The sequence below is a fragment of the Petaurus breviceps genome, unplaced genomic scaffold (genome assembly GCF_028583685.1).
Source record: "Petaurus breviceps papuanus isolate PSGF00001 unplaced genomic scaffold, PetGlider_PUasm1.0 90743, whole genome shotgun sequence".
Taxonomy (NCBI): domain Eukaryota; kingdom Metazoa; phylum Chordata; class Mammalia; order Diprotodontia; family Petauridae; genus Petaurus; species Petaurus breviceps.
Window position 1 is genome coordinate 14616421 of NW_027187332.1, and position 27658 is coordinate 14644078.

General features: G+C 36.5%; 1 protein-coding gene across 4 annotated transcripts in view; it reads right to left on the minus strand.

The window, feature by feature from the left end:
- UGGT2 (UDP-glucose glycoprotein glucosyltransferase 2) overlaps positions 1-27658 on the minus strand; it is a 233044-nt gene that overhangs the window by 119447 nt on the left and 85939 nt on the right. For all 4 annotated transcript variants that reach the window (XM_069067351.1, XM_069067350.1, XM_069067352.1 and 1 more), the window contains 2 exons: positions 22679-22814; positions 13411-13542 (listed from right to left, as the gene is read on the minus strand). In XM_069067351.1, the coding sequence (XP_068923452.1) occupies positions 13411-13542; positions 22679-22814 (268 nt within the window). The remainder of the gene's footprint in view (positions 1-13410; positions 13543-22678; positions 22815-27658) is intronic.

The following is a 27658-nucleotide window of genomic DNA, read 5'->3' on the forward strand; positions in this document are numbered from 1 at the left end:
TACCATGCCAGGAAATTGAGTCATTTCCCATTTGAACTTTCTTGGGAAGATTGTGAGGATCATCTGGCAAGATAAGGTACTGGACTCTGAGGCACTTTCTTGAGCTGAACTGACAAGCATTAAAACTCTACTGCAGAAAGCACAACACCAATTGGTTGGCCACATTGTTTGAATGTAAAATGTACGATTATGTAAATGATTATTTTACAGAAAACTATGAGCCAAGTGCTCACATGGAGGTCAGAAGAAGAAATACAAGGACACTCTCAAGGTCTTTCTGAAGAACTTTAAAATGGATTGTGAGATATGGGAGACACTGGCACAGGACCACTCAGCATGGCATGCCCACATGCTCTATAGCGCTATGCTCTATAAGCAAAGCAGAACTGCAGTAGCTCAAAAGAAATGTGAGATGGGCAAACTTAGTGCCATCTCCACTCCAAATGTTCATCTAGATTCTTTACACCTGACTAGTGGGAGAGCCTTATGAGCTCATATTGGTCTGATCAGTCACAGTGGGACACTTTGTACCTTGACTCCAACATAGTGATATAATTATGATCCTCTTCATGCATGAGGGACAACCACCAGCCATATTCCTGAAATCCTAAGATGTTACTTTATATGCTAGCATCTATCTTAAAGGAACTTGAATTGTTTTACAAATATTAACTTATTAAAGCTAATGACATTCTTTAAAATTTTCTATTATTTGGAGATTAGCAGAATTATTCTTTTTAATGAATCATTTACTAGCAGAATTATTCTTTTTAATGAATCATTTACTCAGAGGCAACTTAGAATGTGATTAATTTCAAATTCAATTCTAATCAATTCAATAAAAATTTATTAAGTGCTGACTAGGTGTCAGGCACTATGCTAAGCACTAGGGACATATAAAAAAGGCAAGGACAGTTTCTGTCATCAAGTAGCTCACAATTTAATGGGGCAGACAACATGCAACCAAATATATAATACAAAGTGAGCTATATACATGATAAAGAGTAAATTTTAAAAAAGGAAAGCACTGGAATTAAGAGGTATTAGGGAAGGCTTCTTCTGGAAGGTGGGATTTTAGTTGAGACTTAAAGAAAGCCAAGGAGGTTAAGAGTCACTGATTTGAGGAGGAGGAGGAGGAGGAGGGAGAGTATTCCAGGCATGAGGGACAAAGAAAATGCTCAGAGCATAGAGATGGAGAACAGCCAGAAAGCCAGTGTCACTGGATTGAGCATGTATCTCTCCTACTTAAGAAGTTTCAGGGCTCCCAGTCACCCTTAAGATAAAATACAAACTCCTTTGTGTGGCATTAAAACACACTATAAAATCTGGTTCCTGTCTATCTTCCTGGGTAGATTACATCTTCCTTTCCCTCATACAATCTAATTGCTCTTCCTGCCATTCTCCATACATAGCACTCTATTTCATCCCTCTTTGTCTCCACCTTTTGTAACCTTCCCCCATTCCCCTCCTCAGCACAGCTGAAGTGCCACTTCACTTGATGGACCTTTCTTATTCTCCCAATTGTTTGTCCTCCTGGGTAAAAGATAAGCGCCTTGAGGACAAGGACTCTTTCACTTTTGTATCTGGATGCTTACTGCCTACTCTGTGCCATTCACTATACTGAATACAGTGAAAGAGTTCTTTCCCTCAAGAAATTTACATTCTACACAACAAACAATAACCATTTTTGACTGGTTAAACTAAAACACTCTAAGAAGTAGAGGAACCAATATAACTTCACACAATTGAAGGTAAGATACCTTTCCTGTTTCTCAGTATGGAGGTAATAGAACATGACACATTTTATAGAACCAATTTTTTTTTTTTTGCTTAAAGATCTCTTTTTAAATAAGGGAGAACATTTTTGGGAATGTGTATATGCAGGGGGGGACACTTTGGGAAATGATAAGTGATGTTTAAAAAAAGTCCATAAAATAAAAAAAAAAAGAACTGGGGGTGGCTGGGTGGTGCAATGAATAGAGTGCCGGCCTTGGAGTCAGGAAGATATGAGGTCAAATCCAGACTCAGACACCTAACAATTACTAGCCATGTGACCTTGGGCAAGTCATTTAACCCCAATTGCCTTGCCTCACCTCCCCTCCAAAAAGCAAAAAAGGAAAAAGAACCCAAACTTAAAAGCAGAGGCTAGAGAGTAAGACCTAAATGTAAATGATTAGAGAAGTTATGGCTTCTGAAAAGAAAAGACACATCTGGTCTGTCATTTTTACTTAATTTCATCAAACTTATTTGTGTATATGTTTTATACACCTCATTAAACTGTAAATTCCTTGAGGACAAGGACTTTCTTTTTTTCATCTTTGTATCTGATATTTCATAAATGTTTGTTGAATTGAAAAGAGGACATATAGTTTATACTTTCAACAAATATATACATAGCACCTACTGTATATACAGCTCTACACTACTTTCCCTGCCAGCCCTGGAAGGGTAAGGTCTTTGCCTGAGCCAGACATTCCACTGCATTCTTTCTGGATTCCTGTGGCTCCCCACTTCTGTCTGACTGCTACGCCCTAACCTCTCTAAACTCTCCTGTCTCACAATTCCAAGTGCCTTTTAGATATCTAAAATTAGATATCCAATAGACTTAGTAAATTCAACATCTCTTTCTACTTCTACCCTCCTCAAACTTTGCCCTCCTCCTAACTTCTCTATTACTGTAGAGAGTACCTTCATCCTTCCAGTCACCCAGATTAACAATCTAGGTGCCACTTTATATGCCTCACTCATATTCACCTCCAAACCAATTACCATTCTGTTGCCAAATCCTTTAGCGTTTACCTTTGCAATATCTCTTATTATGAGCAATTTGTTCTCCTCTCTTCTGACACTGTCATAAGCCTGGCGTAGGTCCTCATCACTTCATTTCCAAACTGTTGCAATATTCTTCTGGTCGGTCTGCCTGCCTTAAGTCTCTTTTCATTCTAGACTATGCTCTACTCAGCTGTCAAATTGATCTTTCTATAGCACAGATCTGACTACTGGAATGGTAAGGGAAGTTGAAGATCTCCCCTGCCCCTTAATAGGCCTAGGGAATTTGAAGATCTTCCTTGTCCCTTAATGGGCCTCACTTGGAGCCCAATAAAAGAAGTTTGCTTGGGGGAAGTTTGTTTTTCCAGGAAGATAGAAACCTTTTATTACTTTGTAATTAGGCAGTGGGTCACAAAGGTTGTGATGTCCTCTGACCCTGAAGAAGGGTGTGTATACACACATACACTCTCTCTCTCTCTGTCTCTCGGTGAGGTTTTGCTTTGGGGTTCACTTATGGGAAAAGTTGTGTGATTTGGCCAGATGAGGCTCTGGTAGCTGTTGAGCCTCCTGACTTTGAAAACCCAGATGCTGGTGCTTTTCTTTCTGGTAACTAATTATGTATGTATGTAATGGTTAGACAGCTAGAAACCCTGTCTAGACATTGGTCTGTTGAATTGTATTATTTTCTCTGTATTTTTTGTCTGCTCGAAATTTCTATTTGTATTTTCTGGAGTTCAGGATGCTGACTTTTCTGCCTGAACTAAGTGAATGGTATATATGTTTGATTAAAGTAAGATTGTTAACCCCTTTTGATTTGCTTTCCTTTAGAAAAGCAGGTCAAAGAACCTGTGCTAGCCATCCTGGGTATGCTACAGTGCTTGCTGTTACAACCACAAGACACACTCCCCATTCAATAAAGTTCAGGGGCTTCTTATCACCTCTAAGATAAAATATAACCAACTGTTTAGAATTCGAAGTTCTTTATAATCTGCTTCCCTTCTACTTTTCCAGCCTTCTTATACCTTCTTCCTTCACATAACTTTGTGATTCAGGCTTTCTCAATGTTCCTCTCACAAGGTTTCCCATCTTTCAATTATATATTTTCACTAGTTGCCCTTATGCCTGGAAATCTCTCCCTCCACATCTCTGCCCCATGGTTTCTTAAAAGTCTTAGTTAAAGTCTCATCTTCTGCAAGAAACTTTTCCTGATCCTCCTTAATGCTAGGGCCTTCTCTCTGAGATTATCTCTAATACACACATATGTATACATATACATAGACACACATACACATATCCTATTTGTGTACAGAGATGATTACGTGCTATCTACTCTATTAAACTACGAGGTCCTTGAGAACAGGGATTTTCTTGCCTTTTTAAAAAAATCAGTTAGCACAGTGTCTAGCACTGTTGATAAATGCTTTACTTGACTTAGAGCACTATGCTAGGCACCGGGGAAGAAAATAACTTTGGATTAGATAGTCATTTGCCTTTAAGACATTTGGTCTACCTGGGAAATAACGTAAACAGATAATTACTGTACATAATTATACATGATAAGTGCATTAAAGAAATACAAAACATTGTCCTTTGTGAGGAACTGGAGCGAAGAAGCTTTCCTGATCAGCAGGATGCAAGGCTTTATGGAAAAAGCGGCATTTGGCTATTAAAAGGTGATTAGGAATTCAGCAAGCAAAATTGGCAGACATTTAGGCATAAAGAACTACGTCAGTAAAGAAAAGGAATCTGAAGAGAACAGGGAATATTTAAGGGATAAAGAATAGTGTAATCTATTTGAAGTGCAATATACATGGAGAGAAATAAAGTGAGATAAGGATACAGAACTCTGATATCAAATTGTGGAGGGCCTTGAATGTCAGTCATTCAATTCATTAGCAGACACAAGGAAGCTCTGTGTTCTGACCTCTGCAAACAGAAGATTAGCAAGATGGTGAAAAAACTTTATTAATTAGCCCCAGCATGTGAAAGTGAAGCTTTTTAAAAAATTAAGCTAAAAAAATCTAATAAAAGCAAAAATATGACCTATAGCTTAAGAGTATGTTTACTTATATACTAAATCTCAATGCTATCAAAGCATTAGTCATGGTGGGTAAATAAAAGGACAAGCGAAAAATATCTGCAATGTTCATTTGCACTAGAAATTAGGAACTATTTACGAAAAAATTGAGAAAGTAAAACACAGAATAATCCTGTTAGGAGTTTGGTTGGCAGTATTTTTGAAAATCAGGCATGAGGCAATGTGTATAAAAGTCGAGATGAATGGGAAAGTATTGAGGTACCATTGCACAATGTTGAACAAGCTTTGACCTCTTTTCTGGACCTGTGTCAGTTTCAACAATACAATAACTTATGACTCAAGATTCTTGCTATGTCAGGCACAAATAAAATCTCAGAGTTCTTTCTGATGACTGTAAATGTGATTTTGAGAGTTCTATCAGAGGCAGTCCCATGGGGGGAAAAAAATGGGCTTTTATTTTCTAATCTCTAGCATGTGTACCAATAGTAGCCAACCCCTGTTTTAAACTACACAGCTGTGGATGTACAATTATCAGAATGTTGGAAAGACAACTTAACATTTATTTTGGATGTAACTACCCAAATAAATTAAAAATAGCAAGGTTTTAAATGCTCCCATTACATACATTAGGATTTTCAGCAAATCTGCTTTAGTTACTGGACTTACATTCTTTTTTAGATTTAATTTTGGAATCACAAGAACATTCTAACCTAGAAAGGAGGAACTAAAAACTTTAAATTAATTCCAACAAACCATTATAATCTATTGCAAAAATATCTTTTATATTATATTGTAGAAAGAAAGACATTAACTTTCTATTAAGTAACATTGCTAGAAATATGATGCATCTATACCATAATTGTAAATCTAAAAATTCTCTAAAGGAAAATAACTGAATTGAGATAAATTTCTATTATGCCCTACAATTTACAATTTCATTATTTGTAATTTTGTAAATTTGTGATTTGTAAATTTCATTTTTACTTGCAAACAATAAAAGTAATAATGAAATTTATCTTTTAACTTGAAAATCATAAATTACTTTAATATTTCAAAAGATCTGTGATTTCATCTGAAGTTTCCACCCATGCAGATCAGAGCCTTAGTATGTCTTAGTAGATGGTTTCAGGAGTTACTGTGATCAAAAAAAAAAATCCATCAATTAGTGGCCAGGCTTCTGGTAAGAAGCCTCTCCACTTAACTTTTTGACTATGGGATTACAGACACAAAGAATGTCACCAAACTTTTCAAGCATAGCAAGATCTGCTAGAGATTATGATTAACTTTCAGTTTCTAAGAACTCAGGGTCACCACACCATGATGAATTTTTAAATAATTCTATGGATTTTTTATCTCACTGGTGTGTGTTCCCCCGTGATGTAGATTGCAAATTATCTAGGCCTTGTCATACTATATAATTCTTGCCCATATTTTCTTAAAAATTTTCCATGGAGGTTAACCCAACGGGCCTTTTTCTAGATTTCTTGGCATTATGTTTGAAAGACATACTATGAGACCTTTTCTGATCTGCTCAGCTGCAAGGGACTCATTTCTCCAAAACCCCTCCAAATGGTCACATATCTATGCTGTGTATAGTTACGTGTGTACAGGTTTCCCGAGTAGAGAGGAAGCTCCTTGAGATCACGGACTGTTTCACTTTTGTCTTAGTATCCCCAGTGCCTAGCACACAGCAGGTGCTTAATAAATATTTGCTGACCCATCGATTATATGGATACCAATGGAACATGCTGGCTGTAAAAAATGAGCCACTCTGTTATCTTTTAGGAGACTGACAACTTTCACTTTTTGGGGGTTGTAGTGTTTCATTTATCTTAGAGAGGACATCAGGAGAAGACTACTGAAAGGACAGGCCTCTGTTAGGGAAAAGCACAGGGTCTTTAAAAGCACAGTGATTTCTTCAATGTGTTTCTTCAATGATTTCTTCAATGAATTTACTCTTCTCCTCCAATTCAACTATTGGCCCAGTTCACTATTTATCTTCAGTGTCTACCCAAGAGAAAAGTTCTGAAAGACTTGACAAGTCTACACATTAACTTTTTGCTACATGGTAATTATTTTCTTATTGTATAAGAAAAATATTTTAAGAAATAATATGTTGGGGGTAGAATCAAGATGGCGGAGTAGAAGCAGGACCTCCCCCCTGCTCCTGCTTCCACCTCCCCCAATCCACGTAAAAAGGGGACTCTAAACAAACGTTGGAGCTGCAGAAAACACAAAATGACACAGAGAAGCTAACCTCCCACTGAGGACAGCCCAGCAGGTTGGCAGGAATCGGCCAGCGCAGCACTCTGGGAGCTGAGCCCAGCTCCACCAAGAGGCTTTAGCCCCAGGGCGGGCCTGACCAGCCGCCGGCCAGAGGGACTCCAGATCAGCAGTAGCTGTGGCCGTTTCCAGATTTATCAACACATAGATGCGAAGGACAAAGTAAGAGGTCAGTGCTGTCTGGATTTTGGGACCCAGTAAGTGGGAGTGCGTGGCTTTCGAGAAGCCCCTGAGCCGCTGGCACATCCAACCAGCACCACGTGGAAGCTTCAGCTCCTGGCCTACAGAGTGTAGGGGGACCAAGGAACCAGTCTGAGGGGAAATCGCTCTTGATTTAACCTGCTTGGATCTGGATTGCAGTCTAGGGTGGAGGTCTTAGGGTGTGTGTCCAGCTTGCCAGAGCATGTGGAGACCTCAGAGAGGGCACCCATCTAATACTTCTGGCAGCTGAGAAAACCCCAGCATTTGGGATGAAAGCTCCCCTGTCTGGTGGAAGAGTCCTACTGTGGCAAAAAGCCCAGGGTCAAGTGACTGAGGGGCGACATGACCAGGCAAAGGAAACAAAGCAGACAGAAGATTCCAACATTAGACTCCTATTTTGGGGAAAAAAAGGAGCAAAGCATGGAACAGGAGGAGGAAGACTGTGAAGTCAGAACTCCTGCACCAAAAGCTTCAAAGGAAAATACAAGCTGGTTACTGCCATAGAGGACCTTAAGAAGCAGATAAGAGAAATGGAGGAAAAATTGGGAAGAGAAATGAGAATGATGCAAGAAAATTATGAAATGAGAGTCAACAGCCTGACTGTGGAAAATCACACCTTAAAAAATTAACTCAAATGGCAAAGGAGGCTCAAAAAGGCAATGAGGAGAAGAATGCCTTAAAAAGCCAAATTTGTTAGATGGAAAAAGAATCTCAAAAGCTCAATGAGGAGAATCATTGCTTCAGAATTAGATTGGAGCAAATGGAAGCTAATGACTTTATGAGAAATCAAGATGGTGTTAAACAGATACAAAGAAATGAAGGAATAGAAGGCAATGTGAAATATCTCATGGGAAAATCCACTGACCTGGAAAATAGATCCAGGAGAGATAATTTAAAAATTATTGGACTACCTGAAAGCCATGATCAAAGTAAGAACCTAGAAATCATCTTCCAGGATGTTCTCAGAGAAAATTGCCCTGATGTTTTAGAACCAGAGGGCAAAATAGAGGTTGAAAGAATCCACCGATCACCTACTGAAAAAGATCCCAAAAAGAAAACTCCTAGGAATATTATAGCCAGGTTCTGGAATTCCCAGATTAAGGAGAGAATATTACAAGCAGCCAGGAAGAAACAATTTGAATATTGTGGAAACACAATCAGGATAACCCAGGATCTGGCAGCTTCTACACTGAGGGATCCAAGGGCTTGGAATGTGATATTCCGGAGATCAAAGGAGCTGGGATTAAAACCAAGAGTCACCTACCCAGAAAAACTGAGTATCCTGTTTCAGGGGAAAATGTGGTCATTCAGTGGAATAGAGGGCTTTGAAGCATTCTTGCTGAAAAAAACACAGTCGAATAGAAAATTTGACATTCAGTTATGAGAATCAAGAGAAGCATGAGAAGGTAAACAGGGAAAAGAAATCATAAGGAACTTATCAAAGTTGAAATATTAACATTCCTACTACATGGAAAAACAATAATTGTAACTTATGAAACTTTTCTCAGTAGTTGAAGGGAATAGAAATATATATGTCAGTATATGAGGGTATATGGGCATATGAATACATATGTGAATGTGTGTATATATGTTTACAGGTATACATAAATAGAGGGCACGGGACCAATTTAACAGGAAGGGATGATACTTAAAAGGTGAAATTAAGAGGTGAGAGAGGAATATAATGAGAGGAGATGGGGAGAGACAGATTGGGGCAAACTAACTCATACAGAAGAGGCAAGGGAAAATGGTTACAATGGAGGGGAAGAATAGGAAGGCAAAAGGGAATGGGTCAACCTTATTCCCATTGAATTTGGCTTAAGGAAGGAATGAAATACACACTAAATAGGGTATCTCACCCTACAGGAGAGTACGGGGGGAAGGGGATGAGAGGGGGGATGATGGAAGGGAAGGCAGGCTGGGAGGGAGGGAAGTTGGAAGCACCCACTTTTTAAAAGGGATGGGATCAAAGTAGAGAATAGAACAAGTGGGAGGTGGGATGGGAGGGAGGGAAATATAGTCAGTCTTTTACAATATATCTACTATGTTATTGTTTTGCATTAGCCACACATGTACAACCTAAACTGAACTGCTTATCTTCCCAGTAAGGGTGGGTGACAAGGGAGGAAGGGAATGAATCTGGAATTCAAAGTTTTAAAATCAAATGTTTATACACACACACACACACTATTATTAATACTATTTTACATGCAATTGGGAAATAAGATATACAGGCACTGGGGCATAGCGATCCACTGGAAAAGTGGAAAGGGGTATGGGAGAAAATATGGGAGAGAGCAGATTTGAGGAGGGGATATCCTGTGGGACTGCCATTTTGGTGCGGCGGGTAGGGGAAAAATGGGGAGAAAATTTGTAACTCAAAATCTGGCAGAAACGAATGATGTAAATCAGAAGTTAATAAAGCATTTGAAAAATAAAAAAAAAGAATTAATATGTTGAGTTTATTGCATTAAGAACTGCAGGTAACTTCACTCCAATTTACCATACATTTGATGAATTCCTGTAACGTGTTTAGTATCCTATTTGATTAAGTAGGGAAATTAAAACAGTGTAAGGCATAGTCCTTGTTCTTAAGAATTTTCCAATTAAAAGATCAGACAACTGTGAGAAATGATTCATTTGGACCCCTACTCTATTCCATTCTGTATTAATCAGTTTGATATGATTCCATAGGTGTAGTGATTATAAGTTCTGTCTCAGAGCTGTGAACTGCATATTGTAAATTTACTTGCTTCATCATAGCAAGCTAATCAGAGGCCCTCCACCCTTGTTTTCCCTTTTTTATGATGACCAAGCCCAGCATGGCAGAGGTGACTCAATTACATGGAAAGTCTCCCAACTTCTTCCTCCAGACCACTCTCTCTTGCCCAACATGAGCAGCTGACCATATTATGACCAGTCAATGGAGATGCCCCATGCTTCAACCAATCCAAGACCCTGTAATGGGAATGTAAATTTATGTTGTTGCCATCTTTCTAAGATTATAATTTGTAAGATCTTCCCTGCCCATGGGCCCTTTGATAGGCTTAAGTGCACCTGGAGCCTGTGGTGGGAGGCTTGTTTTTCAGGAGATACTTTGTGATTGTGCAGTGGGTCAAGAGGGTTGTTACATTCTCTGAGCCAGAAGAAGGCTATATAAATCCTGATGTGAGGTGTGTTTTGGGGCTCACTTTGAGAAGTGTTGTGTGATTTGGCCAGACAAGACTCTGGGCAGCTGTTGAGAGCCCCCTGGCTTTGAAAACCCAGATGTTGATGCTTCCCTCTGTGGTAACTGTGATTAGGTATGGATGTATGTAATGGTTGGACAGTTGGAGGCCTGTCTGCTTGATCTGTTTGTCTCTCTGTCTTCTTGTAACTTCTGCTTGTAACCTGTCTGAAGTTCAGTGGCTGACTTTTCCCCTGAACTAGGTAAATGATATGTTTGAATGATTAAAGTAAGGTTGTTAACCCATTTTGAGTTGCTTTCCTTTAGAAAAACAGATCTAATAACATGTGTTGGCAGCCACTGGGGATGCTGGGGTACTTGCTGCTACAGACTCCACTGCTAATATGCCACGTTTTGGCTGATGCATCACTTTTGGCTCTCAAGGCAAGGTCTGTCAACAAAAGGGGTGCTCTATTTTGTGCAGCTCTGCTAGAATGTTCAGTATCAAATCTTGTGTCAAGCCTTATAAAAATAAGACCCTGGAAGAAGGGTGCAGCTCATATCTGTGGGGATCTGAGGACCCTTCATTAAAGGGGACCAAGGACCCTTTAAAAATGCTATTGGTTCAGAGCTCTGCCTCAGTGGTTTTTCTTGCAAATTGGGTAATCATAATCCCCACACAATACATAAAGAAATTAAGTATACAGGGTGTCCACCATAGTCTAGCTTTATGCTATAATGGCTGATGTTTGGGACACCCTGTATAATGTTATTATAAGATGTCAAAATAAATAGTGCAGGAAGCAAGTGTTCTAGAAATTCTAAATGTCAATACATAAGGACCATACATAGAATTGGGAAAAGGTTGAATTAAGGAACAAAATATTTTAATGACACCTGGGATCAATGTGTAAATATAGTGAAAAATAATAGAATTGTACAACTTGAAAAGAATTAGAGAGCTCAATGTTTTCTGGATGACCCATTCCATATGTCCTTCCCACACTCTATACCCCAGCCAAACTGACCTTTTCTTTGTTCCTCAAACATGACATTCCATCTCTTATCTCTCTGTCTTTGCAGTGGTTCTCTCACATGTTTGGAATGTACACCCTCCTTACTTCTGCCTTATAGAGTCCCTCTCTTTAATCAGCATGCAGTTCAGGCACTATTTGCTATGGGAAATCCACCCTGATCCTTCTAACTACTAGTGGACTTCAAACTACCTTGTATTTAACAACTTTATATACATTTGTATTGATCAACTTTATATTTATGCTGTATGTGATATGTATTTTTATATATACTTGTCTCTTCCATTAGAATATAAGTTCTTGGGGCGGCTAGGTGGTGCAGTGAATAGAGCACTGGCACTGGAGTCAGGAGGACTGAGTTCAAATCCTGCCTCAGACACTTAACACAAACACTAGCTGTGTGACCTTGGGTAAGTCACTTAACCCCAATTGCCCTCCAAAAAAAGGCAAAAAGAAAAAAAAGAATACAAGTTCTTTATTAAAAGGAAGGGTTTAATTCTTTGATTTATACCCATAGCATTTAGCATAGTGCCTGGCACTCACTATTAATATAGTTATTATTAATAATAGCTAGAATTTTTGTAGTGCTTTAAGATTTTCAAAGCACTGTACAAACATTATCTCATTTGGTCCTCACAACAACCCTGAGATACAGGTGCTGTTATTATTCCTATTATATGGATGGGAAAACTGAAGCACACAGAAAAAAATGATTTGTCTATGGTTACACAGTTAGTTAAGTGTCTGAGTATAGATTTGAACTCATATCTTCCTGACTTAATATCCAGCATTCTTTCCACTGAGCCACCTAGCTGCTTTAAATATTTGTTGATTGATTCATTGATACATATGAAATACAAAAATTAGAAATATAAAAATGAAAAAGATTATCTAGTAAAGCCTTACTGTAATGACCCATATGTGATTCATTGTCTTCAAGGTCAAAGCCATCAGAGAACAACCTCTGGAAGGTCCCATCAAATTGAAAAGGATTTCACTGCTGTTTCAGTAAGCCATGAGTAATCTGTTTAAGTATTAGTCTAGGGAAGCCCAGAGAATGTCATCACCTCACATGCCTTTGCTTAAATGCTGTATTCTTATGTATAAAGGCCATTTGAGATGTGGTAAGGATTGGTCAGGCAGGAACATGAAGAGATTCTGCTTCTCAAGTTATATCACTAGGTAGCTCAAAAGAAGACAATTTTTTCCTGAAAAACCAGATTAAATTTGACTAGAAAAAAAGCAATAGCCATACAAGCAATAAGAGGAAAATAGGGCTACTATTTTCTTCAAAACCAATCTGTATTATATTATCTTAAATACACAACCACCTATTAAAGAATATAGTCACAAATTGATTCTAGGATACATTCTTCCAAATCACATTCCATGAGTTATGCAAAGTCTCTTAATGTTGACCTTTGGAAACCTGCTCTCATCTCTAAGCCATTCTAGTTTCAATATACCCTTCCTTCTTAATATTGCCATATCACACTACTATGGAAAGCCAGTGTTCTCATTTAGAGAATATTCAAGCTGTCCTCTATTTTAAATTTCATCCCAATCATAATATTGCCTTCTCCTTCTTTCAGTATATCTTTTCATCCCATCCAATGAGAAAATTTGATTTTCAGGCTTCAACTGCTATAAATATAATTCTACCCCTTTCAAGAATTCCATGAACCATTCTTCTAGGATCAAATGCCATTCTCCTCTGAGTACAGCTTATAGTAATGATCTCATGCTTTTCTATAGACCACTCACTATTCCTCCCTTCACTTATGGAAGACAGAACTCCTAATTTAAAAATATAATATTGTGTTCTTTATGAATATTTTATTACAAGAATAAAGACTCATAAGAAAAATTGCTTTAATTTTAATTTTGGAACTCTCCCCTCCCCTATCTTTTTACAATACCTTTCTGTTTCTGTCATATTCAGAATGAACTCCCAGGATATCCTGAAGATTAGCATCGGGAAATGTACTTTGAAAAACACTTTGAATGATGTCCACAGTTAATAAGTCTCCTTCTTTCACATTATGGTACATCTATGAAAACAAGAATATAATTTTTTATCTTTACTGTAGACAGTTTACTTTCGTACTGCTATATATCTTGATTAAGATGGTTAAAGAGCATATGTCTTATATTGGTATAAAATACATAAAGGTCATGTATCAGTGAGTATGTAATTACACGAATATCTCATGTTCTCTAGAAATAGAAATGTGAGTAATATATCATTTACCCTAGAAGGAAAATACATTCAATAAAGTGATAAAACAGAATGTTAGAATTGGATGAGGATCATTATCATCATATGATTTAAGATTTGCAAATTACTTTACATTTATTCTTTCATTTGATTGCCACAACAATCCCATGAAATACATGCTATTATTATCGCCCTCCCTCATTTCACAGATAAGGAAACTGAAACTAAGGGAGGTTAAGCAATGAGTGCAACGAGTGTTTGAGGAAGGATTTGAACTTGGGTCTTCCTGATTCCACATCTAGAATCCTATCTACTAGATGTTTTTTATGCCATTCCTTTATTCTATAGCTGATGAAACCTAGGCTTGCAGAGGTTAAACGTTCACACAGTATGTCACAAGTTCACATAATGAGTTAGTGAGAGAGCAGGAACTAAAACTTGGATTTCCTGACCCATAATCCTGTGCTCTTTCTACCATACTACATTGTTACCAAGTAACTTTAAAAAGGGCTTATAAAAACTGCTTAGCAGATGACCAAGTTCAGGCCCAGGCAGTCCTAGAGCAATTCTGAACATACAGGTGTTAGAAGAGTTGCCTCTGCCTTCCTTTTTCACCCCCTCTCTCAGTTCTGGAGGTCCCAGAATATATTCAGGATGGCCAGACTGGAAGAACACAATTTCCAGGGGCACTTCACCCTCTTGCTTTGGATGCTCAACTGTTCACAGGATCTGAATTATATGGAAATCAACAACTGTTTTTTCCTGCTGCTATAGAGACCATTCCATTCATCTGCCTTGTCATTGCCTTTCTACAACTGTCTGCCCTACAGTTCTCTGTCACTGCCATATTAATTAACATTAATGTGTTAATTAACAATATTAATTAACATAAAGAGCTCTGGGCCTTGCCATCCATCCTAATACCATACAATTGCAACATGTAATAGACCTTCCTTCAAGTTGTCTCTCTCAATTAGTGTGAGCTCCCTGAGAGCAGAAACTGTATAGATTTTTCATTTTGTATCCCCAGGACTTACTAAACTGCTTAGTATATATATATTTTTTTAATTAAAAAAATTTGTTTATTTTTAGTTTACAACATTCATTTCCACAAGATTTTGAGTTACAAATTTTCTCCCCGTCTTTCTCCTACCCCCCACCCCAAAACAGCAATCCCACTGAATACCCTCTCCCCCAATCTACTTTCTCCTATATCCTCTCTTATTACCCCTCCAACTTTCCAGTAAGGCAAGATGGATCTCCATACCCCAGTGACTGTATATCTTATTTCCCAGTGCATGTAAAAAAAAATATTTTTTTAAACATTTGATTTTAAAACTTTGAATTCCAGATTCTTTCCCTTCTTCCCTCGTCACCCACCCTTACTGGGAAGATAAGCAGTTCAATATAGGTTGTACATGTGTAGCTATGCAAAACATTTCCATAGCGGATATATTGTGAAAGACTGACTATATTTCGCTCCATCCTATCCTTCTCCCCACTTGCTCTATTTTCTACTTTGACCCAGTCCCTTTTCAAAAGTGTGTGCTTTTAACGACCCTCCACCCCAATCTGCCCTCCCTTCTATCATACTCCCTCTTTTCCCTTTGCCCCTACTTTCCTGAAGGGTAAGATGCCCAACTTAGTGTATATGTTATTCCCTCCTTAAGCCAAATTAAATGAGAGTAAGATCGACCCATTCCCTTTTGCCTCCGTTGTAACAGTTTTCCCTTGCCTCTTCTATATGAGTTAGTTTACCCCATTCTGTCTCTCCCTGTCTCCTCTCCTTATATTCCTCTCACCTCTTAATTTTGTTTTTAAAATATCATCCCTTCCTATTCAATTGATCCTGTGCCCTCTGTCTCTGTATACATATATACTCACATATGTATTCATATGCACCACTCTCCTATATAGACGTATATATGTGTGTATACATATATACACATTTATATTCCCTTCAACTATCCTCATACTGAGAAAAGTTTCATAAGTTACAATTTTTGTTTTTCCATGAAGGAATGTAAATAGTTCAACTTTGATAAGTTCCTTATGATTTCTTTTCCCTGTTTACCTTCTCATGCTTCTCTTGCTTCTTGCATCTGAATGTCAAATTTTATATTCAGCTCTAGTTTTTCATCAAGAATGCTTGAAAGTTGGGCAGCTAGGTGGCACAGTGAAAAGAGCACCAGCCCTGGAGTCAGGAGGATCTGAGTTCAAATCTGGCCTCAGACATTTAACACACAGATAAAAAAACTAGCCATGTGACCTTGGGCAAGTCACTTAACCCCAACTGCCCGACCTTCACCCTCCAAAAAAAAAAAAAGTAACCTCCCCTCCCCCCAAAAAAAACAATAAAAAAAAGAATGCTTGAAAGTCCTCTATTTCATTGAATCACTCCCTAAAACATGATACTCAGTTTTGCTGGGTAAGTGATTCCTGGTTTTAATCCCAGCTCCTTTGACCTCCAGAATATATTCCAAGCCCTTTGATCCTTCAATGTAGAAGTTGCCAGATCCTGTGTTATCCTGATTGTGTTTCCACAATATTCAAATTGTTTCTTCTTGGCTGCTTGTAATATTTTCTCCTTGATTTGGGAATTCTGAAACCTGGCTATAATATTCCTAGGAGTTTTCTTTTGGGGATCTTTTTCTTTTTCTTTTTTAAAGCAATAGGGGTTAAGTAACTTGCTCAAGGTTACACGGCCAGCTATTTCTGGGTGTGGTGCTGAGTATGCGAGCCCGGATTTGATCCAGGTCATCCCGACACTGGAGCCGGTGCTCTTACTCGCTGAGCCACCTGGCCGCCCCTAAGCAATTGGGGTTAAGTAATTTGCTCAAGCTTACACGGCCAGGTGTTTCTGGGTGGGTGCTAAGTGTCTGAGCCCAGGATTCGATCTCCAGGTCTTCTCAACACTGGAGCCGGTGCTCTTACTCGCTGTGCTCCCTGGCCGCCCCTGGGGATCTTTTTCAAGAGGTAATTGGTAAATTCTTTTAATTTCTATTTTCCCTGCTGGTTCTAGTATATAAGGGTAATTTTGCTGGAGAATTTCTTAAAGGATCATTTCTAGGTTCCCTTTTTGATCATGGTTTTCAGGTAGTCCAATAGTTTTTAAATTCTCTCTCCTGGATCTATTTTCCAGGTCAGTGGTTTTTACGATGAGATATTTCACATTGCCTTCTATTTTTTTCATTTGTTTGGATCTGTTCAATAGTATCTTGATTTCTCATAAAGTCATTATCTTCCATTTACTCCAGTCTAATTCTGAAGGAATGATTCTCTTCAGTGAGCTTCTGAGATTCTTTTTTCCATCTGGCAAATTTGCCTTTTTAAGGAATTCTTCTCCTCATTGGCTTTTTGGGCCTGTTTTGCAATTTGAGTTACATTATTTTTTAATGTGTTATTTTCTTCAGTCAGATTGTTGACTCTGTTTTCATGATTTTCTTGCATCATTCTCCTTTCTCTTCCCAATTTTTCCTATAATTCTCTTATTTGAGTTTCAAAATCCTTCTTGAGCTCCTCTATGGCATGTAACCACCTCATACTTTTCTTGGAAACTTTTGGTGCAGGAGTTCTGACTTCATTGACTTCCTCTGGTTCCATGCTTTGATCTTATCTGTCCCCAAAAAAGGAATCTAAAGTTTTACTGATTTGGTTTCTTTGCTTGCTCATGTTGCCACTCAATTGCTAGACTTTTGAGTTGTTGCCACAGTAGAACTCTGCTTGCAGAGAGGAGAGCTTTGTCCCAAATTTCTGGGGATTTTGCAGCTGCTGGCACTATTAGTTGGGTACCTTCTCTACAACTCCCACAAGCTCTGGCACCTGGTCACACACCCCTGGACCTCTATACCCAAGACAGCAATCCAGATCCAAGCAGGTTAAAGCCAGAGCGATTACCCTCTGAATGGTCATTTAGTACCCCTATGCAGGCCAGGAGCTCTGAAGCAGTCATGCTGCTGTACTTCCACCACTTCTTGCCCTGGGGGGCAGGGGCCAAACCTGCTCCTCTGTCCCCCCCAGTTCCAACAGAGTTCCACACTGACTTTTTATTTTATCTTTGGCATTTATGGGTTGATAATTCTGGAAACTGCCACAGCTGCTGGTTATCCACTCTCCCAAAGTCCACTCTGTCCATGGCTGATTGGGGCCACCCTGAAGTTAAAACCACCAGCTCATGAGGGGCTGGTCTCAGCTCCCAGCATGCTGCAATGGACACTTTCTGTAGGCCTTCCAGGCTGCCTTAGGTGGGAGATTTGCTTCTCTCTGTTGCTTTGTGGGTTCTATAGCTCTAAAGTTTGTTTAGAGTCATATTTTATAGGTATTTGAGGTGGTTACTGGGGGAGCTCAGAGTTTTCCTGTTTCTAAGCTGCCATCTTGGCTCCACCCTCCCTTATTACATTTTTTTATGTAATAAAATAATAGCACACAGTGTGCTTTTAATAAATTAATTCATTTCATTCATTTATTTATTGTGTTCAATCAGATCAGGAAATATAATTACTAATGTAATACTTTATTTTATTTCACATATATATGAATTCTGGAAAATTGAATCTTCTCCCACTTACATTTAAAATTTCAGAAATGAACTATTTCAATTTCTCATTTGAATAAAAGGGAAATACATTCCAGCTTTACTTTTCTCTGATCATTAATCTTTGTGATGTAGTTTTTTTTAAGTGATTGATTTGTTTTGTTTTTACATTATAAATATTTTCATATTATTCCCACTTTTTGAGAGGTCTTAGTTAACAAAGTAAAACAGTTAAATAATATTACAGTGACCACATCTGAAAGTGCATGCAACATTTCACACCTGTAGGAACTTCCCCACCTCTTCATTAAAAAAAAAAAATTAACCAAAATCTGTTTGGCAAAGTATACAAAATGTATCCTTGACAAAATCCTCCAAACTATACTTGCTAACTTTAATAAGGAGAGAAAGGAGAGCAAGCAATTAGCAGGAGAATATTCAGGATTAAGAAGTGTAGGGCTTAAAAAATCTAATGGCAATACATCATAAATATTTTTGACAAGAGAATTAGAAGACACTGAAAACAGTGAGCAGAGATCATAAATACAAAAAAAGAAACTGATTAATAGATCATAGATGTTTTATTTAAATGAGAATAAGTTTTAAAAAATATCTTTCACAGAGCAAAAGTAAAAATTAAAATGCAACTGGAAAGGATAAAAATGAGATTACAGTACTGTGTGAGATTATAACAACTGTTATCTTAACTACTAATCAAATTGTTGACTTTGAAAAATCAGTTCTATCACCATTTCTTAGATAAATTTAAGCAACAGTAAATTCTTGCCATAACAAGAAGGCCAAAAAGACTAGATAATGCAAAAGAACCAGACAATGTGATCTCTTCACCAATCAGAGAAGCATGGCAGTCAAAGGCAAATAAATTAAAGTACAAATTAATATACAAAATGTTACAGAAGAAAATAATGGAAATTGATATGCAGTATCAATTCATTAGACTGTACAGAAGCTGAGAGGAAATAGACCAAAAAGAAGCTTAGGATAAAACTAAGCTGAATCCAGTCATCTCAAGAACACTTTTAGGAAACTGGAAGAAAAACAAATAAATGTGAAGTAGAACTATCTGTAGGTGTATATGTAATGTTTTAATCTTGTTGGTAATGACAGTGATCCCACCACTTTTGTACTCTACAATTTCAGTTCCTGTTCAGTGTAATAAGCTAGGTCCATGGCATTTTAAAAGATAACATCAAGAAGAGACAGTTAACTTGACCAAATACACAAAGAAGCAATTTGTTCATGAGGTAATACAACTTTTAAACATAAGTGAGGGTCAGTATTAAAGATTTCAAAGTGGGGAAAGATTCCAAACAACGAAAGAGCTTTTTTTTTTTTTTTTTTTTAAAGAAACCAATAATTTATCAGCACCTTGCATTTCATGTCTGCTTTTTTCATCTTTAGTAAAATTCTATATTCACAAATTGAGGTTATCCTTAGTTAAAATATTACAAGAGGACAGTGTTCATAGGTTTTTTTCCCCTACAAAAAACCTTATCTGTACAGTCAGGCAAATATCTGAAAGGAATAAAGAATATAAAAACCTATAGGGTCAACTGTTGATTTTTAAGAAGATATTTGACTGGGAAACACAAAATGAAATCTTAAAAGCTATCCTCAAAAAAAGCAAATGGAAATATCATTCTAGCTTTTATGACAGTTATAATCATCTTCACTAAATTAGATAGTTTTTTTTCTCAAACCTCATTCTACTTGATCACTGTAGCTTTTTGCAGTATTGACACTGCCCTTTCTGGAAGATATTCTTATTTGCTATGTTTCCATGACACTGTTTTCTCTAGATTCTTCTCTTCTCTGTGTCAGTCTCCTTGTCTGGATCATCATGTTCCTCATGCCCAGTATATGAACATGTTTCCTAAAACTGTCTTCTCAGCTCTTCCTCTTGGTTATTTCTTCAGTTCCCGTGGGTTCAATCATCACCTTTCTATACATGTTGCTCTCAAGGGAATGTTTCCAGATGTATATCTCTCCTGAAATTTAATCCAACATTACCCATAGCCTGATGGACATATTTTCATGTTTTTAAATTTTTTGGTCTTTATTAATTTATTTTTAGTTTACAAGATTCAATTCTACAATTCCTTGAGTTTCACAGTTTCTCCCCTCCCCCCATGGTGATATACAATCAAGTATAGGATCTGCAAATACTTTCACATTAAACATTAGTCAGGTTATAAAGAAGGATTATTATCAGATGGAATAAACAATGGGAAAGAGGAGACAAAACCAAACAAGAAAAAGACAGAGAGCAAGTAGTTTTCTTGAATCTACATTCAAACTCTGTTCTTTCTAGTTCTTTTTCTGAATGTAGACATCTCTCTCCATCATGAGTCTTTTGGAGTTGACTTATAACCCTGCATTGCTGAGAAGAGTTCAGTCTATCAAAGTTGGTCATCACACATAAATAAAGTTGTGTCTGTAATTCTGTACAAATTTCTCCTGGTTCTGCTCTTCTCACTCAGCATCAGCTTGTATAAGCCTCTCCAGGTAAATATGAAGTCCCTGATGGACATATTTTCATGGGTATCCCCAAGGCATTTTGAACCCAGCAAGTCAAAAAGAGAACTCATATTATTTCCCCAAATCATTGACTCCACTAGTGTACAAATATTTATCAAGTACTTACGTTGTGCCAGGCACTATATTCAGTGCCAGGTATATAAAGAAAGGCAAAAACACAGTTCCTGCCACAAAGAAGCTCATACTCTAAGAGAGAAGACAACATGCAAAAAAAAAAATCATACTTCCAAGATATATAAGGCATAAAAAGAAGATGATCTCAGAAGAAAGGAACTAGGAATGGGGTGAGAGGATTAGAAAGTATTCCTGCAGAAGGTGGAATTTGAGGCAAGTCTTGAAATTAGTCATGGGAGCCAGGGGCATTCCAGCTATGGAGGACAGCCAAAAAGCACAAAGATGGAAGATACAGTGTCATGCATGAGATACATGAAGTAGATCAATGCCACTGGATTATAGAGTCTTTGGAGTAGGAGAAGGAAGGAATAAAGTAAGAAAACTAAAAGGGGAAGAGAGAAGGGACAGGACATGAAGGGTTTTAAAAAACAAATTAAATTTAATTCTATAGGTAGTAGAGAGCCACTGGAGTTTACTGGGCAACATGGTCAAACCTAAACTTAAAGAAAATGACTTTGGCATCTGAGTATTAGATAGACTGAAATGGGGAAGAGATTTAAGGTAGGGAGAACAACAAGAAGGCTACTATAATAGTTGAGGCATGAGGTGATGAGAGTTTGCATTAGGGTGGTACCAATCTTAGTGGAGAAGAGAAAACATGAAAGAGATGGGGTGAACATGGAAATGATAGCATAAAGTAAGAGTGAAAACTCAAGGATGGTAATAAGGTTCAAATTTTATTCCATATCTTTGATATTTCTTTTATATACCATCAGAATCAATACCTCAACATCAACATTTTGTTACCTTTTATAGCAAAAACATCTTTGCTGTGCGCTTGGTGTACAGCCCAGATGATCTTGTGCATCTTTATTTTCTTCAGTGTCATTTCTATTTTCCCCAGAAGGAAATTGCAGACTGTGATGTTAGAGTGACAATGTGGTAGGTATCCTTGGTAATGACTGGAGTTTGTTTTTAATATCTTTACAGATCTTTTCCATTTTTTTTCCTTCACCCTTTCTACTGCATCCACAAATGTCTTTATTCTGACTAAGTGTGGCTTTCTAGTAATCACTTTTTAATTTTGTTTTGGCTTCTATTGCTTCTTTCTGTTTTATGAAGTGATAGTGTTAATTATTTTCCTCTATCCTTCTCTGTAAGATTTTAAGGTATTATTGGTCTTACTTTTGGCTACCAAAGAATTCCATTTGGCAAAGAGAGCAAATGTTTATCAACTGAGGAAATTTCTAGGATATTCTAGTATTAGTATAACAATTGATATAATTAGATATACTTCTATAAAAAAAAGTGTTACAATTAGTGTTGATGTTTTCTCCTTCATTCATTTCTCATTTTTTGACACTGACAATTCATTTGAAGGGGGAAGTTTAGAATTGTATTAATTACATATAATGTTTTTCCCATTTTTAAAATTCTTAATTAATTTTAAATTTTGCCCCGAAAAGCCAGTGGCTGACCTGGCTTAGGAATAACTCCCATGTAAATAATGTAATTTTATGTTTCTTAAAATATAATCAATTGTATTTTATAATATCATTTGGTGACCAACATGTTCAGTGCCTCATAACTACAAGTAAGGACCTGCCAGGAATGGCATTCCTCTTGTGTAACCTTTGAGAATCAAGAATTATTCACTTAAAGATTTATATATTAATAATATTTATATATTATATAATAAAGAATTCAAGGGGAAATAATATAAATGATCTATTATAAATTATCCCCTTCTACAAATACTCACCTTTACTATTCCAGTAAAAGCTTGTGTGATATTATATTCTTCAATAATGTAATTGATAACTCGCCAAAGGGCAACTCCAGCATCATTATGCCCATCAATTACATCATCTGTATTAAGAATGAAAACAAAACCTATTCTGAGAAGAAAAAGATGAATGAATTTAACAGCTTTATTTGACACCACAATATTTTTAAAAATAAAAAATATTTGGAGGAACAAAAGGTCAAGAATTTCAAGGGAAATAATGATAAAAAGTAGGAAGGAAGGGGCCTAGTAGTAGTAGATCCTAAACTAATATTAAAAAACTGTAATGATTAAAATTATTTAATACTCGTTAAGAAACAGAGAGGTTTACCATTGGAACAGGTTACAAACACAATATACAGAAACTTGCAATGGATAAACTCAATGATACCATTTACTGGGATAAGTACCCACTGTTCAACAAAAATTACTAGGAAAACTATAAAAGAGCCTGGCAGAAACTAGGTATAGATGAATATCTCACACCATATCCAAAAGTAAGCTCCAAATGAATATATGACAGACATAAACTGTGATATCATAGATAAATTAGAGGATTAAGCAAGAAATTATCTTTTTAGCTCTTTGGACAGAGAAACAATTGGTGACCAAATAAGAGATAACAGAAGGTAAAATAGACTATTTTAATTATATGAAATTAAAGTTTTTGTATAATCAAAAGATGCATCAGAAGATAAGTAGGTAACTGAGCAAAAACCCTTGTTTTTTCATAATTATACTTTAACATTTATTTTCTAAAAATTTGTGTTCCCAATATTCTTTCCTCCTCCAGTCCCTATTGCATTCATTGAGAAGATAAGCAATATTATATCAATAACACATGTGAAATCCTGTAAAACATATTTTATATTATCCACATTGCAAAATAAAGCAAGAAAAATAAAATAAAATAAGTACACCTCAATCTCTACTCAGAATTCAACAGTTCTGGAAGTCAGACAGTATTTTTCTCTGTGGGTACTTTGGAACTGTCTTGGACCATTTTGTTGATCAGAGGAGCTAAGTCTTTCACAGTTTATAATTATTACAATATTGCTGTTACTGTGTACAATGTTCTTTTGGTTCTGTCACTTCACTCTGTGTCAGTTCATATAAATTAAGGTACTCTGAAACCTTTGCCCTCATCATTTCTTTTAACACAATAGCAATCAAATATCACAACTGACTCATTTATTCCCCAATTAATGGGATTTCCCTCAATTTTCAATTCTTTGCCACCACAAAAAGAGATACCATAAATATTTTTGTACAAATGGGTCCTTTCCCCTCTTCTCTGACTTCTTTGGGATACAGATCTAGTAGTGGTATGGAGGGGAGGGGGAGGCCAAAGGGTGTGCATGGTTTTATAACCCCTTGAGCATAGGTCAGGAGAACAGTGACCATATCATTCCCTCAATCACATGAAGCACTGAAAACTTATAAACCCCCAGAACCAGCTGTGAAAACAATAGCAACAAAAAACATGAAGCTTAGAACAGTGTTCCTTCTCCCACGTAGGCAGAGCTTAACTTTGGCATAAAGTTCAAAGTCAAGAAATAGGCCAGAAAAATGAGTAAACAACCAAAAAATACCTGACTTTAAAAAGCTACTATGTTGACAGAAAAAATCAACAGACTGGCAAGGAGACAATGAAATCAAAATAGCTACAAGCACAGCCTCAAAGAAAAATGCAAATTGGGCAAAAACTCAACTTAAATTTCTGTAAGAGTAAAAGAAAGAGCAAAAACAAAACATCAAGTAAGAGTGGTAGAGGAAAAATTGGGAAAATTTTGTGATGCAAGAAAATTATGGAAACAGAATTAACTTCTTGGTAAAAGAGGCACAAAAATAGTGAAGAAAATAACACCATTTAAAACAAATTTGGCTGAAGAGCAAAAGAGGAATGAAAACTCATTGAAGAAAGGAACTCCTTAAAAAGAAGAACTGGCCAAATTGGTGGTGGTGGGGAAGATACAAAGCTCACTGAAGAAAATAATTCCTTAAAAGTGAAAATTTGGCAAGTGAATGCAAATGACCCCATAAGCCATCAAGACACAATAGCACAAAGTCAAAAGAATGAAAAAATAAAAATGCATAATATCTCATCAGAAAACAACTGACTTAGCAAATAGATTGAGGAGATAGTTTAAAAATTACTGAGAACCATGATCACAGAAAGAAACTACCATGTTTCAAGAAATTACAAAGGAAACCTGTCCTGATATCTATGAAACAGAGGGCAAAATAGAAATTGAAAGAATTCATCCATCACTTCCTGAATGTGAATGTTATGAGCTGATCCATAAAATGGAAGTAGATAGCAGAATGGATTAGAAACCAGAATCTAATAAAATATTGTGTACAAGAAACACCCTTGAAACTGAAAGACACATATGAGTTAAAATAAGGGGCTCTAGCAATATCTATTATGCTTCAGCTGAAATAAAAAGGCAGGGATAGCAATCATGATCTAAGACAAAGCAAAAGCAAAAATAGACCTAATTAATATTCATTACATACACTTAACTTTTTCCTTTGTATTTTCATTGTATTAGGTAAATAAATGTGAATGTAAAATTGTAAAAGTATTAATTAGGTCTATTTTTGCATTTGCTTTGTCTGAGATCATGATTGCTATCTGTGCATGCTGCTCATCTGATAGGGTGTTAATGGGACTCAGCATGCAGAATGAGACATAGATATATTGAATATGGGAATTAATTTTGCTTAACTGTATGTATTTAGTACAAGGGTTTGGTTTTTCTTTCTTTTTTTAATGAAGGTGGAGATGGGAAGGAGAGGAAGTTGATTTTTTTTTCATTTAAAAAAATCAAATATAATTTTTAAAGACCATAATAACATATAGTTCCTTTTATGGTATCTAAAAATGCAGAGATTTTTCCTTTTAACAAAGAATAATCCAAAAGGAAAATAAAGAAAAGAATAACTCCACAACTATTCCAAGTAGAATCTCAGAGAAAAAAAATAACAGCCACAAGTCCTATAAGAGTACTAAAAAGAAATCAAATTAAAAAATATAAGTGAAATGAAAAGTATAGAGGAAAGGCTTGGAAGGAGAATTAATAGCTAAGAAAAAAAGGAAAATAAATTTTATTGAAGAGAGACTCTCTAAAACTTAGAATAGGCCAAAGAGAAATGAATGATTCCATGAGATAACAAGAAATGTTAGGAGAAAATCAGAAGATTTGAAAAACAGAAGAAAAATAAAGTATTTCCTATAAAAAGCAACTGTCCTAGAAAATGTGTCGGAGCAGCCAGGTAGCACAGTGAGTAAGAACACCGGCCCCAGAGTCAGGGTTGACCTGGGATCGAATCCAGGCTCAGATACTTAGCACCACACCCAGAAGTAACTGGCCGTGTAACCTTGAGCAAGTCACTGAACCCCAATTGCTTAAAAAAAAAGAAAATGTGTCTAAAATTTAACTCATTATCTTTCCTTCTAACCTTTTTTCCTTTATAAACTACCCTTCTGCTATTAAGGACACCACCATTCTTTCAGTTACCCAGGTTCACAATATCATTGTTATGCTTAACTCCCCTGTCACACACTCACTTAGCATATCCAATCTGTTGCCAAGTCTTGTTTATGCCTTCAAAGTATTTCTTAAATATGCTTCCTTTTCTTAACTTAAAAAGTCACTAACCTAATGCAGGCCCTTCTTAGATCATATCTCGGATTCTTGAAATAGACTTCTGGTTGTACTACCCACCTCAAGCCTTCCCCCATTACAATTCATTCTGCCCTTAGTTGCCAAAGTGATTTTCTAAAAGTCCAGTCTGACCATATCATCCCATCCCTTTGCTTAATAGATTTTAGTGGTTACTTATTACCATAACTTTTCAGTCTTCTTACATTTATGACTCTTCAAAAATTCTACTTTACAGAGAAACTGGCATTCTTACTCTGTGCCTTTTCTCTGCCTATCTTTCATGTCTAGAATGTTATTCCTCCTCACCACTACATACTGGCTTACTTCAAGAATCAGCCCAAATCCTATCTTTACCAACTTTCCCCCTCCCCTTCACTTCCACTGCTATTATTATCTAGATATGACCTTCTATTGATAGAGAAGTAATGGACTGAAGAATGGAAAATGAGATATTTTTTCTGAACATATCAAATATAGGAGTTTCTTTTGCTTGGTCTTTTAAAAATTAATTTACCATGCCAATTTAATTGTGCATATCTGGTATGTACAATTTGTTGCAGTGAGTGACCATATTTTTGCCTTTTGTTTTATTCCCAATGTTTAGGATAGTACCTGACACTCAAGACAGTAATTAATGCTTTTTGAATAAAAGGCATGGTACTCTAAGAATCTTAAGAGTAAATGAAATTCATGATTTTTTTTAAGAAGGTTAGATTCAATATTTCAAAAAGTCTCAGGCAAAAACTGTTCAGATCTAAACCAATAGACAAAGTGAAAAAAGACAGAATCCATGTTCACTTTCTAAAAGAAAACTCAAGATGAAAAATCCCAGGAATATCATAGCCAAAATCTGGAACTTCTACATCAAAGAACATATTGTAAACAATCAGAAATTAGAAGTTCAAATACAATAAACCACAATCAATGTGAAATAAATTTTTGTAGCTACCACTCTTTAGGAGATGAGAGCTGGAAATAAAATCTTCAGAAAGGTAAAAGATAGAGGCTTACAACCAAGAATAACTTACCCTGCAAAACTTAGTTTAATCTGATGGAGAAAACTGACCTTCAATGGAATAGATTTTCACATATTTCTGATGAAAAGATCAGAACTCAGTAGAAAATTTAAAAATTCAAACAAAGAAGACAAGTGAAACTGCAAAGGTAAATATATTTGAATAAATGAAATGGGATAACTCATGATGAAGGACTTACATTTTAAGAAGTAAAGAAGAATGAAGTATCTTTTCAAAACTTTCATGTCTTCATGAGTCAAAGACAGATA